Source organism: Pistacia vera, unplaced genomic scaffold, assembly GCF_008641045.1.
Source record: "Pistacia vera cultivar Batoury unplaced genomic scaffold, PisVer_v2 Contig317, whole genome shotgun sequence".
Classification (NCBI taxonomy): domain Eukaryota; kingdom Viridiplantae; phylum Streptophyta; class Magnoliopsida; order Sapindales; family Anacardiaceae; genus Pistacia; species Pistacia vera.
Window position 1 is genome coordinate 64,756 of NW_022196132.1, and position 22,269 is coordinate 87,024.

General features: G+C 33.7%; 2 protein-coding genes across 2 annotated transcripts; one reads left to right on the plus strand and one right to left on the minus strand.

The window, feature by feature from the left end:
- The first annotated feature begins 7,009 nt into the window (after window positions 1-7,009).
- LOC116136612 (VAN3-binding protein-like) lies at window positions 7,010-11,147 on the plus strand. Its single transcript, XM_031422284.1, has 7 exons — window positions 7,010-7,408; window positions 7,806-7,931; window positions 8,625-9,093; window positions 9,183-9,425; window positions 9,825-9,874; window positions 10,122-10,179; window positions 10,374-11,147. The coding sequence occupies exons 1-7, from the start codon at window positions 7,103-7,105 to the stop codon at window positions 10,586-10,588; spliced, it is 1,467 nt and encodes a 488-aa protein (XP_031278144.1). The 5' UTR covers window positions 7,010-7,102; the 3' UTR covers window positions 10,589-11,147.
- A 1,597-nt stretch (window positions 11,148-12,744) lies between these two features.
- On the minus strand, window positions 12,745-19,866 carry LOC116136525. Its single transcript, XM_031422217.1, has 7 exons — window positions 19,527-19,866; window positions 18,564-18,721; window positions 18,247-18,441; window positions 14,787-15,063; window positions 14,534-14,647; window positions 13,060-13,217; window positions 12,745-12,969 (listed from the first exon to the last, which is right to left on the minus strand). The coding sequence occupies exons 1-7, from the start codon at window positions 19,864-19,866 to the stop codon at window positions 12,766-12,768; spliced, it is 1,446 nt and encodes a 481-aa protein (XP_031278077.1). The 3' UTR covers window positions 12,745-12,765.
- Between the last annotated feature and the right edge of the window lie 2,403 nt (window positions 19,867-22,269).

The following is a 22,269-nucleotide window of genomic DNA, read 5'->3' on the forward strand; positions in this document are numbered from 1 at the left end:
CTCTTCTTCGAGTTATTGAGTTCAAATTTTAGAACCACCTATCTTAATAATATTGATTGACTTCATAAATTTAGAGAATTAATTGAATACGTGTTATTGACTTAAACATCTTAGTTACCCAAAAAAAAAAAAAAAAAAATGAACTGTTGTGCTTTTATTACTTATTTTTTATTAATGGTAAGTAATGATTGAGTTAACTAGATTTTAGCGAAGGAGGGATAGAAATTCTATTATTTGACAGTGATACATGAATGCATAGCTCTTTCTTTTTCAATCATTGTTTTGATATAAATATAATAGGGAGACATGCATGAAATACTAAAATTAATGGCACGTCAATTCAATTGTAATTGATGTGATGTAATTTGGATATAGATATTAGACATAATTCAATGGATTAATTAATTTATGGGCCTAGCTATATGGAGAAAATAACTTAGTGGGCTCAATTCAATGTAGGATTAAAACTTGGCATCTCAGTGTCAGTAGTCATATAGGAAATGCAAATGGTGACGCAATTAGGTATAGTGATAGTGTTCATAATCAAAGATTCCACTGATACTAGCTTTGAAACTGCAATGAATCAAATATAATTTTTCCTCGAGTGGATGTTAGAATAAGATGGTTTCTTCATTTCATTCACCATCTTCAAAGGGTAGGGACAGATTGTCAAATCGTCATCCACACAAAATAGTTGCAACAAAATGTAGCAAATTCAGTGGTTCATGTATCAGTACAATTATCAACCCCCCCCTTCCCTCCCTCCTTCTTGACCCTCCAAGTTGGTGGTGAGTTTTAATCTTCATTTAATCCTCTCTTTCTTTTACTCAGACATGGCACTGTCCCCCCATTTCATCTTCTCTCTGCTTTTCTCTATAATAACACAAAACGGTATTATAACCATTTAACGGATGGTTAGATGGGGCAGCATCCTATCGTACTGGAGATAAGAGTCGAATTCTCTCAACTGTGAGCATATGTCAAGAAAACAAGATTACGTTCACAGTTATAGGTTTTGATATGATGATAAGCGTTTAATCCTAATATACCTCCAAAAATGAATGGCAGTATGAAATTTTCATTAAAATCTTTGGAAATTGGAAGTAGATTAGCTCTGTGTAATCTTAGGGTGAAAAAAGTACACGTAGTATCGAGTTTATATGATGATAATAGATCCTTTCTGTCCTACCAACTAACTTTAATCTTCCTTCTTTATTTTCACTCTGTCCTTGTCTTCCCAATATTTAAAAACACCAGAAAGAAAAACCTACCATCTTTCTTCTGCTAATTGAACTTGTGGCTGGCTTAATTTTCTATCAGACAATGGCTCCCAATCATATAACATTAAAAACTTATCATGTTAAATGTTTATAATAGGATAAGGCTTTAAAACTCCTTTCTTTCTCTCCACAGTGCCATTATCTTTGAATTATTTGGACAAGGTGAATGATGAAATCCATCCATGCTTTGCCTAGAAAAGTTTCAGAAGATTCCCAGATTCCTCGAAATGTCCTGGATCTCACTTACGTTTTTTTCTTCCTTTGCAATCATAATGGGCTCTTTAGTGCTCATATTCATATAAACTATGACAAAATAAGTTCATAAGTATAACGTAATCAGTACAACTACCTTTGGTTATTTGATGTTTGCTTAGGATACTTAAGTATATTATCCGAGAGGTCGAGTTTGAATTTTCATATCTACTAATAAGAGGTAACCTTTGGATTCTTACGTACCGTTAATTTTAGAGTCCTAAGAGACTAATTGAGGTGTACAAAACTAACATAAACATCTTCCGATGCCAAAAAAAAAAAAAAAAAAAAATTAATACGCAACTAATCTCTAATTTCATTCTATTGGATTGAATTTTGACAAAATAATAATAATAATAATAATTGAGCTTGAATTCATCAACCTCCTAAAATTATATGCTTGCTACGGAATATTTTGAAATCACATCACCATAAATAACCTGTAGCTGAATGATCCGAAAATTCTGCTTGTCCACACAATTTATAAATGAAAATCATTAAGAGAATAAGTGATTCCTTTTGAAGCAAATAAAAGTTCTGGTGAATTTTATATAGCATTTCTGGGACCAAGCTCATTTAATTTGGCGTGACCAGAGAAGGGACTGTCCATTACAAATTTATTAATAGCTTTCAATTTCGCAGGCCCTTTTTCTACAAGTTGAAAAAAAAAAAATTAGTGATAAATTATAAATTAAAATGTGGCTTTCACTTAGTAGACAAAATTAAAAGCTTATATAATAAATGGAGAAGCACCTGACCTTCCGAAAGCAAGGTTCTTGAGATAAGCTCGAAATAGTTTTTTTTTATTTTTTATGATGAGATGTTCAAACCTTTTTACACACACTTCATTAATCTCTCGAATTCTTGTAAAGTTTTTTGAGATAAGTTTGAAAATAGTCTTCTTTTAATGACCAGGAATATCTCAACCAGTTTACGTATAACTAATCTTTCAGGATCCTAAAATTATAAATTGGATAAAACTCTCTGACTATTCTATTAATAATTAGTAAATACTTGAACTTAAGATTCTTGATTAATACATTCAAAAACCCTTATCCACTACTTGATCATTCAAAAATAGAAAATAAACTACTGTTTAACATCATATTAATAAATTGGCTTAAACCTTTTATTTTATAGGTAAAAATCTCGAAAAAGGAAATCAATTTGATGTCAAATTTCAAGAAATATTCTTTTAGAAGAGAGTTGGAGTTGACAGCACTCGCCTGAAATTGAGGTTCTAAACTTGAGCAACTAGGGTTCATCATTCTAGATGAAATGAAACATGTGTTAAAGTAGTATAAACTTCTCTGTTAAGACAGCACCGGATGATGATTTACGGACACAACCTTCCATAAACTTGTTTTAATATTAACAAAACCCCTTTTAATATGGTTTTTATGGGTATTAACCAAGTAAGTGTTGGCATTTACATCAACAAATTAGTACAAACATTCTGTGCTGAAGCCCCATTTATTTGACCCAGAATTTCGCTAGCATATTAGGGGGAATACTTTGTACGACTGCCATTTCTTTTAATATTCATGAAGAAGAAACAAGATTTAAAAAAACAATAAAAGAAAGAAAAACCAAAAGGCTGAAGCGTTTCAACCTCTTTAGTTATGTTTCTGACACACACAGAGAGAAGAGAGGGAGATGATGACGTAGCCAGTCACGCCCCGAGTCGCACACACAAACCCATATGCAGAACCCGAACCAATGGATGGGTGGCTAAAGGGAGAGAGGTTTTAGTTTTTAGTTGAATTTGATCTTGTCAGTGCTTGTTCTTTGAATTTGTCTGCCTCAGGGAATGCCGATTCCTCAGGCCTCTCAGCCTTTACTAATTACCACTCCTCCAACAATTGGACACAATCACCTGCTTCACCTGCAGTTGCTCCTCCATTATTCTTCCATTATTTCGTCTACGTGGCAGCCTATGGAGGTGGTGGGCCTCTGTGATTTTGGATTTTATACTGGTGATCTGATGTGTATTCGAGTATGAATGAGGTGACAAAATTAGGAAGTGAAGAGGACGAAATTCGTTTCCAGATGGGTCCCGTTTGTTTAACCATTTTTAAGTAAAACGGGTCACCCGTTTGTACTACAATTTATTAAGTATTACGAATCTCCTCTTTCGACAAGTGTGCCCATCTGGTTCTTCAAGTTTCATCCATCTCTAAATTAATTAAAACTAATAATAAATTGTTAATCACCAAAAACTCCCCGATGTATTAATACTTTTAAATTTATTATAAATAGAAAAGTATATTTTTTATTTTGCCTTGACACCAATATCTTGAGACGGTATGAATGTGTATACAAGCATGTTTCTATTGTCTTCTCATTGTGAATTAAAAATAATTTCTAAATCAATAAAAACTTGAATAGAGGTAATTTATATAAAAATATTCGATTTTAGAATTTTACAATTACAAACTTGATTTACCCATATTTATTATTAATAAATAAAACAAAGTTTGTTTATATAATATAATATTAGTATTATCAAAGTTTAATATTATTAAAGCTAAGTCGTACCATACTACGCGTTTTGTTTTTCCTTTCTCTTCTCAAAATACCATATCATTAATTTTACTTGAATATCAGTAAATAATAATGTAATTTTCTAGTATCTTTACGAAATATTAATGTGTTAAATGAAAAATGAGCAAATATTCATTGAATAAAATAAACGTGTTGTGTGTGATTTTCCATCAAGTTCGTTGAGTCGCAAGATATTAGATCGACCTAGAATCATCCGATTGTCCGACCCAGCATAAGCTCGTAGACATATAATTTGACCTAGTGCAAGCTACTCATGAACAACCCGAATATTCTTCAATCAATTTTCATATAATTTCAGATCTTAGATATTACGGGAATACCAGATTAACAGCACCTTTGTGCAATCACAACACCAATCAGAATTGTAGTTCAGATCAATTATAATCCCTTTATTTTTGCTATTTCTTTTGCACAAACCCTATTTATAAACTCTCTCACATGATGAAAAAGGGGTTAGAAATTTTCCATAAAATTCTCATTATAAGCTCTCACAATAAATATAAGAAAGTGGACGTAGGCATAAGAGGTTACCCGTCGAATCACTTTAAAAATTTATTGTCTTTTACTTTATTGCACTTATATTACCCATCGCTGATTATCCGTAATCACACTCACATCCGTTCCGATTCCACCAAGGTCAATTGAATCTCTCTGGTTGTGCGAATTTTCGTATCAACAAAATGTGTACTTGATTTTTTTTGGATAATCGAGGTGTTTGGGACCTTGGTTAGTATGCGTATATCTCAATAATCCTCAGAGTCTATTAAACACTTTACGAGCCCAAATGATCAAGTAAGACAAAATATTATTATGATATATGTCCAAATATTTAAACTCGGGAACTCAAATAATAGAGCAAATATTTTTTTCTGTCGGGTGAAATCTTTGGAGTTAAAACTAAACAAATACACGACTTTGCTAAAAGCAGTATATATGTGTACTTGATTTTGATATAAGGAAAAAAGGGATCTTTGTTGTAAGTACTGGTAACTTTCAAAGGAACAATAACAATGGTCAAGTTTATTTTTGGCCACATACTTGATAGATCGTACTGTCAATGTACAAAGGGCAGCTGGCAACTTTGCACAGCCTCACCTAATTCTTACTTCTGTCCTCGACTTGATCTTTTCTCGGCCGACCATTCCTGCCGTTGGACCCTAATTTTGAAGCAGTCCGGAACAAGTTTAATAGAATCATATTTGGAGTAGTTACATAATTTATATGGTTAGTTCATATTATTTATTATTGAAATGCATGTGTTAAGATGGGGATGAAAATCGTGTACAAAAACCAACCGGACATGTATTAAATGTGGAAGTTTTGTCCATCAATGATTAAGGATCGCTGTTCATTTGGTAGGTTACTGGCTTTACGCCTATACCTCATTCGCAGGTTATCTGTGATCTAATCTCATGCCAAAACCGAGGCCCATTTCATTTATTTATCTACATCCATTCGGATCACATTCACACGTGATCTGTAGGCTCCATCCCTTATTTCTCTTTCATCTATCGATTATTAAAACCTCCCAACCTCTTTATTTATTTATTTATTATTATTATTATTATTATTTTATTATAATAACCAAGTTATCATGTTTGTTTATACACATATCGACTATTCTTCTGAAACTCTAGAATTTTAGAATTATTCTTTTGAAGCCCTGAAACTATCGATCAGATACAAACTCTAATGACACTCTTATTAGGGGTTATGGGACTCGAACTCAAGAAACCATATAAACTTAGATTCTCTTTTATTTCATTCACTATCATACTACCCAATGATGGTTAATCCATGCTCACAATTACTACAACTGACCACTAACTCTTTGCTTCCAACAAACTTTAAAGAAAAAAAGAAGTTGGCATATGATTTATACATTGACCTATTTCTATTTGATTATCTTTTTACATTAAACCCTATTTCTTACTAATTATCGGAATAATATTACATATATAACATTAGATTCTACTAATGTGATTATTTATTTGTAATTGATGTAATATTGCAAAGTTGGAATTTAAACTTTATATACATAACATTGTTATCACAACCGTTATCATATATGTCACAATAAAGAGTAATAATAAATAAGAAATAATATTAATTTGTTTGAATTACACTTTATAATATAGATTGATGAAATAAAAATAAAAATATAATATAAAAGTTTAATTGATATAATGCAAAAAGAGGCAACAAATATTTAGGTGTGTCCTGCCTATGGCATTAATGTTTATTATGTTATAAATTATTAGGAAACTTACAATTATAATTAATGAAAAACTTGTAGAAATTAAACATGAATTATAACTATAAAGTCATCAAATGAGGTTAGGATATTGTAGCCAAATGCAAATCTTAAAGGGCGACTTTGTCGGACTTCAATTAGAAAATGGTTAGACTATAAGGTATCCAATGTGAAATCGTATTATTAATTTAAACAAAATATAAATAAGTAACCCCGTCCCTGTCATCATCTTATGATAAAAATGGACTTTAAATTAATTAATTAATTTAAACTAATTTGACTGGAAATAATTGTAGAAAGAGAGCATCTTTCATGAATTAATATGACCATTAATTTAATTAAAACAACCCAACAACCACTAAAAGTAACCTTTAATCTCGTACAAAAATTATTCAGTTTTAGCCCCTGAGCTACATCACGATTTGTTGGGTTTGTTGTACTCTTTGCAGTCAATGCCCAATCAAATCCTACCGTACGATTCAAATACCAGTGTACAAGTAACAAAGACCGGCACCATACAGTCAATCACCTATATAAACTGAACATTGTTTCTTTTTTTTTTTTCCAATTTTATCCTCACGCCGATTTTTTTATTTTATTTTATTTTACGTCCGAATCTTAATAAGACAACACATTTTCGGCTTCTCTATAAAGCGCCGACCACATCTTACTCTGTAATTCCTCTTCTCTTATCCTACGCACACTCTCTCATTACATAAACACACTTGCACCCTTTTAAACTCTCTTTAAAATGGACAAGCCTCTACCCATAACCGAACCTTGGCGACCCGACCCAGTACTATTCCGGCCACCGGAGACGCCACGTGAACCGATGGAGTTTCTCTCACGGTCATGGAGCGTGTCAGCTTTAGAAGTGTCTAAAGCTCTAGTCCCACAGCACCCACAAATGGTTCTCTCAAAGACATCGAGTAGTGTGATACTGGAAGATTTAGCTGGTGAGCTAGAGGACCAGAATGGCGCCGTTTCAGGGAACCCATTCTCCTTTGCTTCCTCTGAAACTTCCCAGATGATCATGGACCGTATCATGTCGCAGTCGGTGAGTTTTACAAGTTAAAAACTCAAAACCATGTATGGACAAATAAAATTATGGGATTTTTCTGGCTCTTTTCATCGTTTTGTAGTTTGCTTCCTTTGTCTTTCTAGTTTCTATCTATCAACATCAATCTGTAACTTAAAACTGGTTTTCTGTTTTGGTTTGTTACTTTCTTTACACTTATTCTGGGTTTTATTATGTTTTTGTTTTTGTTCAAAAGTTGGAAGAGTGTTTGAAACGGTGTCTTCTAGCAAAATGTTTTACTGAACCCAGATACTTGATATCAATTTTAATCATTCTTTAACTTTTTCTGTATCTTGAAAGTCTGAAAACAGAAACGCTTGATTCTCGATGATGAAGATTCAGACAAATAACACTCTCATGATTTTTTGTTTTACAGCAGGAGGTGTCTCCACGCACATCAGGGAGACTCTCACACAGCAGTGGCCCTCTCAACGGAACTCAGAGCTGTGGTTCCTTGACCGACAGTCCTCCCGTTTCTCCATCCGAAATCGATGATATTAAGGTTTGTCATTAAACTTTTGCTTCACTAACCAATTATGAATGACAATAATAATAACACGAGGGTAGTTTCTTTTTTAATACTCTTTTTGGGTACAAAATCACTGAGTTACTGACTCAGAACCAAACATATCTCAGGCTTTCACTACACCCAACGCCTCCTTTAATCACAACAAGAAAATGGCAGCATATTTTTTTTTGATGCCCTTTCTTCAATGAATAATTATGCTCTTTCGTTTACTTTTCTTTAATCAAAAGATAACTAATTTCCGCCCATTTTTTTTTTTTCTTATTTAATAAAATCAAGTGTCCAAAATCAACCCCATTTTTAGTTAAATTAACAATATTACCATGATAAATCTACACTACTACCTGCACACCCCATTAGTTTTGGTCCCCAATGTAATTATGACTTGTTTGGTCCCTAGTGAAATTAGTTGAACTCTGGCACTAATACGATGCGTTTATGGATTCTAAATTTATTTGTAATTTATAGAAATTTGACCATTATTTAATATTTTTTCCTGAATAAAGGATGCTCAAATTTAGAATTTTGACTGACTGTTTTATTTGTGTTGCATGCAAAAATAATTAGATCAGTAATTCAAAGCGCAAATTAAAAAAAAAAAAAAAAAATGTAAATTCCCAAAATTAACCAAATTCCATGAACACCGGGTTGTGTTCTACCTCTGCGCAGTTCTGTCGCTCCAATAATAATACCTCCGGCAACAACATCCACCATCATCCGTTCACTGCCAACTCCACCTTCCGCGCTTCCGCAGCCGCCGTTTCCGCAACGCCGGCCGCGACATCAGGCGGTGGGAAGACTGTGGGACGGTGGCTCAAAGACAGGAGGGAGAAGAAAAAGGAGGAAACCCGTGTACACAATGCGCAACTCCACGCCGCTGTTTCTGTCGCCGGTGTTGCGGCAGCTATCGCCGCTATTGCTGCGGCCACCGCTGCCTCGTCGGGCTCCGGAAAAGATGAGCAAATGGCTAAGACTGATATGGCTGTGGCCTCTGCGGCTACGCTTGTCGCTGCGCAATGCGTTGAGGCTGCCGAATCCATGGGTGCTGAACGCGAACATTTGGCTTCTGTCGTCAGCTCCGCTGTTAACGTTAGATCAGCCGGCGATATAATGACGTTAACTGCTGGAGCGGCCACGGGTATGATTTGTTTTTGTTTAGATTGTATTTTAGGAATTTTTGTTAATGCGAATTTGATGAAGAATGTGATTTTATGGCATTGTGTGTAGCCTTGAGAGGGGCGGCCACGTTGAAGGCACGTGCGTTGAAGGAGGTGTGGAATATAGCGGCGGTGATTCCAGTGGAGAAAGGAATGGGTGGGGGTGGAAATAACAATAATGGGGGTGGTAGTAACAATGGTAGTTCTAACGGTAGTTTCAGCGGTGAGCTTGTTCCTGAAGATAATTTCTTAGGTATTTGCAGCAGAGAATTGCTTGCCAGAGGTTGTGAGCTACTAAAGCGTACCCGTAAAGGTAATTAATTGTTTCCAATCAATTCTTTTTCTTAATTTCATGATATAATTGAAGTTTTTGTGGGATAAGTTGTTCAATGAATTTGATCCTCTGTTTGAGCAGTTTTGTTTTCATTTTTTGTTGTTTGCAAATTGAGTTTCTCATGTTTGTGTATGGACAGCGTTTTCAGTTTAAGCTTGATGTCGTGAATTCTGACATGTTTTGTGAGCATATCATACTGTAAGTGTGTTCTTAGGAGATCATAGTCATGACTGGAAATGGGAAATGTGAAATGTTTTCGTCTTAATGATTTAATTTTATTACTGAAAGTAGCAGCTGTCTCCGTAGAAATGATCAAGGCTATGAGAGGTACGATCGTTAATGGGGTTTTGATCATATTGTTCTTTTCGTTTATTGCAGGTGATCTTCACTGGAAAATAGTTTCTGTCTATATTAACAGATCGAACCAGGTATGCAGATTCTTGTTAATTGCGAAAAGCCAAAAACCATGTTCTTTAATATTCATTTGAAAGATATCATCTTGCAATTATTTGGTCATCAATAGAACTTTAGTGTTAGTAATGTGAACCTTGTGGTGTAAAAAGTTTCTCAGCAAAAGGTTTAAAATCTGAGCATGATGAAATAAATGGTTCTGTGGTCTCTTCTTTTTCCTCTTTCTTTGTTATCTTTAATCTGTTGAACCTTCTTTTGGTGTAGGTTATGTTGAAGATGAAGAGTAGACATGTTGCTGGGACCATCACGAAAAAGAAAAAGAGTAAGTGATTACTTTTGTCTTTCTCTAATAATGTGAAACAGAATTGGAGGTGGGCTCTTCTTCTATTTGGGGATTTGAGAAAGCAGATTGGCACTAAAGTAGAAAAAATCAAAAGGGTTTAGCTTTAGTTGATCTTTATTGAATTTCAGGATCAAAAGGGTTCATCTCTAATGTATCTCTTTTGAATTTTACAGATGTTGTGTTGGAGGTGATTAAAGATATGCCCTCATGGGCAGGCCGCCACTTGCTTGAGGGAGGTGAGAACAGGCGATACTTTGGGTTGAAGACAGTTATGCGTGGAGTTGTAGAATTCGAGTGCAAGAACCAGAGAGAGTATGATATATGGACTCAGGGGGTGTCAAGGCTCCTCACTATTGCTTCAGAAAAAAGTAATAGACATAGAGTTTAAACTGTTGTTTACATGGGGAAAATTTGGTATATTAGATAATGGGAATAGGGCTAATAGCCCTTAAAACAAAAAATATCATATGTTCAAGTAAAACTACTGGGCTGTTCTTTTGGTGTTTCTATTGTAAAAATGTTGAAATATTAAAGAGAAGAAGTCCAAATGGGTCTCTTTACTTTAATTTGGGGGGATTATATCTTGAGCTTTTGTTGTTATTTTGAACTGGAAAGAGTAAAGTGATTTTGAATCAAAGCAAAGCAAAGAAAACCATGTGACACTGGCCATTGTTGTGGAAAGAAAAGGAGTATCTTGGACTGAGATGGTCAAAAAGGCAAGAAAGGAATCCCATTTTGAGGAGAGGAATATAAATATTGAAGACAAAGACATACCCAGATTCTAAGTGCTTTTATTTTTGTATTTTTAATTTGTGGGCTGATGCCTTTGTCCTTTATTTATTTTTTTTGGCTCTTTGTTTTAGGCTTTCGATATGGTGGAACCATGATTGTCTTGATTTGTAATCTTCCACTTTATATATTAGTTTTGTTTGGATTTAAGTGATGAAGAGCTGGTTTGGTGAAATATTTTATTTAACTTAAGTAGTAGAGATCCGTATCCTGATTGTCAGAGGGAATGTATGAAAGAAACATGGTCATGGTTTCTAACTATAACCTTTCAGTACTCTAATTTATCTAGTAACAACTTTTTAATCAGACAAAAGAAGGACCATAAATTCATCCCATCAAATCTTAGAAGATATTGTTTAAAATAATTCGTTTCATAACCTTGTCTGGATGTTTTAACTGTTCACAGGCTGTTCAATTGAGATAAGGTCAAAACAAACAATCCAGAAGATGAACTAGGTGGATCGGGTCATCTAAAAAAGTAATTTTTTTTTTTTGAATATGTGTTAAATAGAGATTCTTAGGTTTGTTATTTAAGAGGTCTTTATCCGACTTATAATTCTAATGTCTTAGAGATTAATTGAGGTGTGTATAAGGGTCGGACATCCCTGGTCATAAAAGTAAAAAAATAAAATTTGAAACACTTGATTAATGTATAACCCATTACACTGTCCTTGTGATGATTGTTCGGTTTGATTAAGTGATGGATTAAACTTTTTTGCGGAGATAATTATACATAAATCCTAGATTAGGCTGTGCATAAAGCAAATGCTTAGGAATATGTAATCATGACTGTGCAGTTTTTGTAAAGCTGAAACGATTCACATACCTAAATTCTTTAATTGCGAGCTAGAGGGAATGTACCTTTCCTATTCACATTCATACATAAAAAGAATTTAGATGGGCATTTTTCTTACGATATGGATCTGGGTCTTCAAGGCTTATAGGAAAATTTGGCCTATTGGTTAGCTTTGGAGATGGGGTGCAGTAAGTTTGATGTCATGGCATAATTTTAAAATTCATTAAAAGCATTTTCTGAAAACAATTGCCATCCAGGAGGGAAAGTTTCAAACTATTTGCAGCACGGAAAATAATGCTTCAGCAGTGATCAGTAAAGCTGCTGTATTGCAATTGCAAAGCTGCTTATTTTGCCAGTCAAATCTTGTGCTCTGCTCACAATGTGACTCCATGTATAAAGGCAAAATGTTAATTTAAACTTTGGATTAATACAAAGTAGTAAGTTCTTTTTCAATAGTAATGGAGTTATAAATAAGATAAAATAGACTGATCATCCAACCGATTTATTTCAAATTTGATGGCAGTGCCATGAATGTAATTAGTGGATATCCTTAAACACAGACTGTACCACTTTTCTTTCAAATTTACTTCTCAAAGTTTATTTACACTCGCCTAATCAAAGCTGATTAAACTAAAATAAACATCTAACCAAAAAACAAGAAAAAAAATCAAATGTATCACGGCAATGTAAAGATTAGTAGTAAAATAGAATCAATTTTGTGGAGTTAAGCTCTAAATATCCTACACTTGAAGCAACCAGTACATATCTAGAATTTGTATGCTATGTCTATGTGGTCAACAATTCCAAGCTTAAAGATATATACTTGTACTTAAGTTCAACATGAAAAACAGAACTCAAGTTGTGTTTCAGCGTTATGAAGTTAAGAAGGTACTTACGAAAGTAATGTACGAGAGCTGCGCAATGGTGGTGTTTTAAGCAGCCATGGCAAATTCGTCTAGTTGTTACGCTTGATCAGGTTGTCAGTTTGTAGCTCTGAATAAGGTAAGGAGGGAAAAGAAGAGGTTGACAACATCAAGATAAAGAGCCACTGAAGCCATTATATATTCGTCGTAGGTGTAACGCTTGATCAGGTTGTTTGTGTCATAGATGATGTAGCCACAGAATATAAGGGACGCCAAGCCCCCATATATTGCATGTGATAGCTTTCCAAGAGGGAAAACCATCTGTCACACTAAGAGTTTAGTCAATTTTATACAAGTTCAAGACTGGGGAGGGCATAAGCAAGCAAATCAAATGAAGTAAGTAGCAAAGACCTGGATGAATGCGAAAACAAGAAGCACCAGAAGGGAAGCAAACAAAAAGGGTCCCAGAAAGCTGAAATCCTTGCCTCTTTTCACAGCCCAGAAGGTGTAGAGAGTAAGGCTAACAAGCACAACACTGGTCAAAATTGCAGCTTCCAAAACTATTTTCCCTGTTGGCGAATCCAAATATCATAGCTTAGTCAAAAATAAGAATAAGAAATAACTGTTTAATTTTAAACATCACTCATTGCATATCAAGAACCTTTGACTAAATGTGTTGCCTCCTGTAGGTTTAATCATACAGAACATACTTGAATATGAGCCCATTAAGGAGAATGTTCTTGATTAAGTATTTGAAACTGTATCTCAAAATCTGTTCTCTAGCTTAGAATTCTTTTCAACAAATTAACATGGCTTGATTGGCCTAAATGAACTACACCTACCCAAAGAAAATTAAGCAACAAATTAGCATGTTATGAACAACATTTGAGCAACAGCTCATTTGATAAACTAATCAAGCATCTTCCACCACACTTTAAGACCTTGTGAAACAATTATATTACCAATTTAATTTTTTACTTAAACCAACAAAATGTAGCCCACAAATTTCCTAAAACTCTTCCATGCCTAGAAAACAAGAGATGTTATCTGGCGGCTTTTGATTAATATGCTATGCTTTTAATTGATCATTGTACTGAGTCATGAAGAAAAAACCATGTAAAGCCGTAAAAATCACAACCACCAGAGGATCAAGAGCAATTTCAATAGAAGAGCGTTGATGTAATCTTCCCACAAAGAATGATAGAGAATCTAAAGAATAACTGATGGCTAACTTTTGTTTTGTTTTGTTTTTACAGAAAAAAACAAAGAAAGGTTCCTTTCATCAGAAGCTCAGTGACCAATTCAGAGTTACATAAGCTACTATTTGGTAAATAAAAAAGTCAACTAAACACTGGATCTCAAATAAATGTCTAGGAATTTGATTAAAAAAAGATCCCAAGCAAACCCCTAATTCACAACGAGGCTCGCATAAATCAGTTTGTGAGAAAGGATTGCAGTTGTTAGATTAATAATAAAGGCTTTTAGTCTCATTCTCATCTCACTCTGATAAATACTGGAGCAGAGTATATCCATCATATCTACCCAGTCCAAGTTTCAAAAATCAAACATCTCTTTCCACCTAGAAAAAAATTGGACTAATTTCACACAAACACAATTTTTTTCGATAAAAACAATGCAACCATAGGTTCTGTTTGGTTCATGCGAAAATGCTAGAAAATAACAAAAGAACTTTGTTATCCAAATCTAACTAAGGAACAGAATTCAAACCAACATTATCGACCCTAAGCAAAATAATCACCCACCCAACAATTGTTAAACCAACAGCAATGCAAACAAAAGAGAAAGATTAGTTCACTAAACTGATATTAAAGCAATAAAATACTGTGAACAAAGAAAGATTAAGACACATATATAACCATAATACCTTCCGTAAAGGCGCAAGAAAGTCCCACAGCAAAGGAAATGTTTATTGTAAACAGCATGAGAAGGATAAAATTCCATGGATGATGCTTGTGATAAACGTATAAAGGGCACAACACTGCACATCAAACAAAATACAAGTCAATCACCCATTAATATTCGGAATAACACACCATAAGAGTAACAAATTTTCTCAAATCAAAATGCGCCTTGATTTTACAGACCTAGAAGGTCTTCAACAAAATGAAACAACTTACGGAGAAAGGGAAGGATAAGGATGACAATATAGACGGCAAGGCCAGGCGTCCCACTTTTAGCGAAGAAGTTGGGGATGGGTTCGACAAAGACGACAACCGCAGCAACCACAACAGTCAAAAGAAACTGTACGGATAAAATGGCGTAAACTTTTCGTATAAAGGCCCAGCGTATCTGTGGCGACTCCATCATCCCCGGATACAACTGGTTTTGGTTACCATTTTCTATGTCACCTTTCACCATGTTTTGGTTACCAATTTCTACGTCACCTTTCACCATCTTTACTTGTTTTTCTCTTTTTCTCACGGACGAAGAAGATAGAAAGGAAAAGTTGTGTTTGGAAATTGAGGGAAAGCCAAATAAAATTTTCCTTTAAAAGATTTCTGAGTTTGTTATTATAAATGGGTTACGCAAGTTTCGCGCGAATGAGTGTTTAATCGCGTTATGTTATGTGATTATAATTATTGCCTTAATTAGTGTTTATTATACAGAATTAATGAGTTGTTGGGAAACTTAGAAATTTGGGATTTTTATAAACCCGTCTGGTTGACATTCTTTTAGTAACCACCCTCTTGTTTCAAAAATATAATCATAAACCGTATGTGTTTAGCCAAGTGACGGATCCAGAAATTTCTTCTAGGATAGACCAAAATAAAAATTAATTATACATTAATACTTTTATCCATTAATATTTTTGTTAGGTTGGGCCAAAATATATAAATTATACATATTAACATTTAAAAAAAAAAAATTTGAGGGTGAGCCAAAAAGTGGCTGGATCCGCCCTTGGTTTAGCCGTTTTATAGCGAGCATCCATTGGTTTTGAAAATCTGACCAATATTTTTGACAAGCTGTTAAGTTATTCTGTTTAAATTTGAAGGCATTTAAAGTCTATAGACAATCTTGAGATGTTAATATATTTTTTGGAGGTTAAATTGTTGACAAATTTGAACATTGAATGAATGACATTTTAAAAATCAACAAATGCTTACTACAAAAAATGTCAAATACCCTTGATTAAAGCAGTTTTCTAAAACCCGAACCAGACCGACTGGTCCAACCGGATCGATCGGGTTTCAGGGCCAACTCCTGTCTGAAAGCAACATAAACTCGATTTTACGCATTGAATTGCTAATGGACCGACGTAATAGTAACGAACCGCCGATCCAACCTGACCGGTGGATAAACCGATTCACTTTTTAAACAAAATCCCTAAAATCCCAATTCCAGTTTTGCTTCTAATTCTTCAAACAAAATCCCAATTCGATTGACATACTCACTGCTCAGGCTGTCTTGCTCTTTGAGGGTGCTCTTCTTTTCAATTTTTAGGTAAATAATAAATCTTTTGGTTCAAATGTTAAGGAGAAGTTGTGGGAATTGAATGAATAGAGTGGTGTTTTTTTTTAGAAATCAACGAAAATGGAGCAGAGAAAGTGCTTAGGTGGTGTTTGGAGGGTTGGGAAAAGCAGGTGGGCATCGGAAACGGCTAGAAAAAGGCTGGGGTGGATTGCAGTTGCGGCGGCTAGGGTTTCCTAGAGTTTTGATTTCAGTTGTATGTTTGCTAGATTTCAAACCTATAGAGACTGATGTGTAATTTCTTAGGGATATGTCCGTTAAGTTTTAAACTTGTTGGATATGCTGATATCATCAGTCAGACTAATAGGTCCAATCGGTCGGACGGGCCAACCCAAGAATCGAGTTTCAAAACATTGGGTTAGAGTTGCATTTCCGAAACCAATAGGTACTCACTAAAAAAGAAAATCAAACACCCAACTCCAATAAAATAACAGGAAATTAAAGATTAGTTAAAGAATTAAAACAGTTATTAAAGAAAGAAATAGTATAAGCTATGTGGATTAAGATAGCTATCATATATTTATATTAATTATACCTTTTGTAGGGGAGCGGAAGATAGAAACTAGTTGGGAGAGCGTAAGCATTACAGTAAACAGCAGGAGAAGGATAAAAATTCCATGGATGACGATTGCTATAAGTGTCCAATAAGAATACGCAAAAAATTCATGTCGGAGTAAGGTAGTGATCCAAGTAGGCAAATCCGAATAAAAGTAGAACAATCTATCCTCCACAACAATACATTCTTTTAAAACTTGTTTAAATTTTAAATACATGCGAATTCTATGGTTAACATTGTTTAAACCATTTAACAATGAGCTTTTAAAAGGTTTGAAATCATAGGGTGCGTTTGGCTTATTATTTTTATCCATATTCCCGATCCTATTCTTCAAATGTTGTTTGGCACGTTATTCCCAAAATATTATTTTATTTTTTAATTACTTTTAGACCCTATAAGTTTATTAATTTTATTAAATACCCCCCAGAAAAAAAGTTTAAAAACTAACAAAAACACCCCCACCCACAAGACTTGCCAGATTCCGGCAACCACCACCGGTGGTAGCCGGAATCTGTCACAACATTCATACGACCATCGAAAATGGCCGATAACGGTGGCCAAAGAATTGGCTGTCGTTGACAGTCAACGACGGCCATGCCTTTTTCAGCCGTCGAAGGCCACATCCGGCCTTTTCCTGCCAGATCCGTGGTGGATATGGCCAGAAAAGGCCATATTGATCGAATACCCGCCAGATCCGATCGGTATGTGTGGTTATCTAATTTTCTGGCCAGATTCCGACGATGGTGGCCGGAATCTGACACTGCGGGTGGTAGGGGTGTTTTTGTTATTTTACAATATTCTAATATTTTGGGGTGTTTATTAAATTAGCAAACATTGGGGGCTTTTTCATAAATTTTTAAATTTTATCTCGTAATACTCCTCTATCCAACTATCCAACACTATCCCCAAAATCCTACCCAAAATAATAAACCCAACGCACCCATAATTGTTGAAACACTGAACGGTGGTTAAGGCATCATCTATTCTCTTACTTCATTTTTGTTCTATTTTATATACATATTTTTTTTGAAGGTCTAAAGAAAGCAAGATCTATAAAAGAAAATTAGTTCTCTAATCTATCATTGCTCCTCAAATGATCTTTCTTAATGCCATAGAATAAATAATTTTGTCATAGGATAAAAAAAAATAAAATTCAATATGCTATACATACATGTACCTCTTAGCTAATGAACTTCCTCTCCAAAGATTCTTAAATGTAAATATATCGTTGGTCTTTTCATTTTATAGTTCAAATATCACATTCCACCCCTAACAAACTGGATTAAACTTAAAATAATACATAAGGTGCTTTAGAAATAACAGAGAATCATAAAAGAACCTGTGATACTCTCAAGAAAGTCTTTGTTACTTCATTTGTATGCACCTACTATCATTGTTTGGCATGACAAGGTTTACATGCCTGACCATACTTAAGTTCAACAGGGGAAAATAAAACTCAAGTTTTACTAATTAACTACTGTAAAGAACGACTGCAGTCATGATATACTTGTCATAGGCGCGATGGTTAATATTCAGGCTATCAGTCAAACATGATCTAAAACCGAAAGAAGAGCAAGGAAGAGGTTGATGATATCAAGATATATGTCGACTGCAGCGATGATATATTCGTCATACGTATAGCGCTTGATCAAGTTGCAAGTGCCATATATAATGTAGCCACAGAAAATGATCGATGCCAAGCAACCCAAGATCATGTGTGGTAGCTTTCCAAGAGGAAAAAAGATCTGTACAGTAATATAACACGTTAGTTAATTAATTTATACAAGAATAATTGTGGGAAGAGTATATATATAAATATATATAAAAGAAATAGAATAAGCAAATGAAATAAGAAAGTAACAAGGACCTGGAGGAGGGTGAAAACAATAAGCATCAGGAGGGAAGCGAACAAAAAGGGTCCAAGAAAGCTGAAATCATTGCCTCTTTTCACAGCCCAGAAAGTGTAGAGAGTGAGGCTAACAACCATCACACTGGTCAGAATAGCAGCTTCCAAAATTATTCTTCCTGTTGGTGAAACCAAATCGAAACGCTAAGTCTAAAATCAAAATTTAGAAACATGTTGGTGATTTTCAGCCTCATTTATTGTTTATAAAGTGCCTTTGACCAAACAACATATTGCATGCACATGGTGGGTCTAATGATACCAAACATATATATACAAATACAAGCATAATACAGAAGAATGTTTCAACGATCTAATTCACCATCTTCAAATACTTTCCAACAAATTAATATGGTGGGATCAATTGTCCTAATAAACTATATCTTTTGAAAGAAAATGAAGCATGATATGAGCACAATCTGGTTAGCAATTGCTCTCTTGGGAGTCAAAGGAGTTATAATCCTGCAATAGTGTGACTCAAGTCTAAAATAAAATTCCCAAATAAGCCCCAAATTCACAATGTGTCTCGCAGAAAATCAGTTATGCGACAAAACATTCACAAAGTAACAGCTTTTATTGTATGCAAACTCGTTAATTGTAGCGAAAATTGGGGAATTTCTCATGAAATTAAAGGGAACAAAAACAAATATCGCATAAAACTGATAAGATCATCAATTTCTTTACGAAACTATCATTTTACTAAGAAGAACATTTCCCGCTAAACAAATGTAGTGATAGGTTCTGTTAGGTTCCCAAGAGAACCCTAAAATTAAAATTCTATGATAATTATGTTTAGTTTTCTCTCCGCTGAACTGAATCCAATCGAACAATCCAATATCAAAACAGAGCAGGGAAAGATTACTTACAAAAACTGATGTTAATTAAAGCAATAAATTAGTATGAGCAAAGTGGGTTAATTGATTATACCTTTTGAAAAAGAGCAAGAAACTCCCACAGCAAAAGAAAGATTCACTGTGAAGATGATGAGAAGAAGAAAGTTCCATGGATGATGCTTGCGATAAGTGGACAATTGGTAGAACACTACACACGCCATAATTAAGTACATTAAAACCACAGAATCAAACTGGGCAAGGACGACGATAAGGATGTGGACGACGAGGCCCAGGGCAGTGTTGGTGAAGAAGTGAGGAATGGGCTTAACAAAGACGACAACGGCAGCAACGGCGGAAGTGAGGAGAAGCTGCATGGATATTATGGCGTAAACTTTCCTTATAAAGGCCCAACGTAGCTCCGGCGACTCATTCATTCCGGGATGCAGTTCCTTATTATTAGACTTGAGACTCTCCATGTCACCATCTCCACCTTTCTTTGCACTTCAACTTTTCGTAAAAACCTGATGTGATAGTTTCCCAATGGATCCCATTTATATAAATATGTATTAACCAATAGTGAGTTATTACTCGTAAAAAAAAATTATATAAAAAGATTGTAAGCCTAGTTTTATTGTTAAGAGATAATAGAAGAAGAAAAATATTAAACCCATAACCTCTTTTCACAAATTTTCTCATCCAATTATAATGTAATAGCTTATAATTGATCAATTTACAATAAGTATCACTTGGATAATAATTGTTATATTATACAAATTTTAAAGTAAACTTAAATTGTATATATATATACAAAATTGTGTTAAAATAAAATTAATAATTATATTTATATAATTATTAATATCAATTATAGATAGATATCATTAAATCATCTATCCAATTTGAGAAGATCACCTGAATATTATATGGTCTAATTATATTTTCAGGACCATCACCTTATATAATTGATATTATTTTTGTAGACATGTCTTTGATATTTGATGTCAGTATTTTGTAGTGAATCGTGTATGATATTTAATATCACCTGAATATTATGAAGATCAACTATTTAAAGCCAAAATTTATATTGACCTTCAGCAAATTCTGTAACTTATACTCATTTTCAAGTTGCGTTGAGCGGGTATGTTTATTATATATATATATTTTACATTATTATTGGTTTTTTTGTGTTTTAAATATATAATTTTTTATGATAATTAAAAAATCAATAAATAAAATATCTATAAATTGAACTCAAAGTCTATATCATTATGGTTTTTCTCAAATATGTCACCATTTGACATGTGTAACCAAAGTTTAAAACTTTGTCAAGAAAAGCAAAAAAATTTGTAGGATAACCCTATTATTGATAAGTCTATAAATCAATAAGATAAAGAGAAACCTTATTGAAAAATGTGAATTTTTAAGCAAGAGACTGTGGAGACAACGGAAAAAACTGATTTTGATTGTTGAGAAGAGAAAATGAATTATTTTTATTTTAGAAATAAAAAAAAATTAAGAATGTTGAGAAGGAAGTCACATAGAAAGCAACAACAACTCTAACAGTATAATCTGAAGGCAACTTAATTGAAGTATTAAAGAAGCCATGAAGATAAAGGTCTTGTGACACAAATCCATTTGCTGCAATTATAATTGACCACCACCTATAGCAAAAAAACATTTGATGATAGCATCCTAAAGAAAGACGATAATTGTAAAATCCACAAATCAAACAACAAAATCAATCCAAAAATCAACAAAAAAGAGATAAAACAAATACAATTAAAATTACGTATCAATGTTTGTTTTCCTTTGTCATCACTAAAATTGAATTTGTTTTATTATGTGTGTAATGATGAAATGAATAGTTCGGCAGTAGATCTATAGTTATCCTAATTCATCGTATAATATATCAAATTAAAGCCCCATCATTCTAGTTTCCAAAGATTCAAACCGCTCATCAATTGAATTTTTATTGAGCAAGTTATAGCTAATTTACTACTGACTGTTTATTGGAAATCGAGAAATAGGGAAAACCAAAATGTGTGTGATGATAAAAAGAATGGTTCGACAGTGGGGCTACAGTTATCCAAATTAAGCGTATAATATATAAAATTAAAGTTATGTCTGTCTGGTTTCTAAATATTCAAACCTCTAATCAATTGGAATTTTATTGTGCAAGTTATGGTCCATTTAATATTGACTGTTTAGTGGAAGCTGAAATGTGTGTGATGATGAAAGGAATGGTTCGGCAATGAGGCTACATTTATCCAAATTAAGCGTATATATATCAAATTAAAGCCATATCTTTCTAGTTTCTAAAGATTCAATCCTCTCATCAATTGGATTTTTATTGAGCAAATTATGATCAATTTACTACTGATTATTCAGTGGAAACCGAAATATGTGTGATGATAAAATATACTTAACCCAAATTTAAGGGATTATCATATTAGGAGTGATACGAAATATTTCAAATAACACATATTAATTGGAAAATGGAATTAGCCAAAATGAATTCATTTAACATATATACTCACACATCAGCAATACATAAACAATTAATCATTCATATAACAAATTAAAATATACGAATATTTTTACAGAAAACATATGTAACACAAATGAACTGTTTCTACTAATGTAGATATGACATATAACCACAGTACATGAATATTTCCTTGAAAACAAATATAACAAAATTTAATCGATCTTCATGTTAAGATTATTAAGGAACAATTATTCATTCGTATAAAAACTATTACCTAAAAACGAAACCAACAAAAGTTAATTAATCTTCATATTAAAATTGTTAAAGAATACACTTACCGTTCGGCAAGACT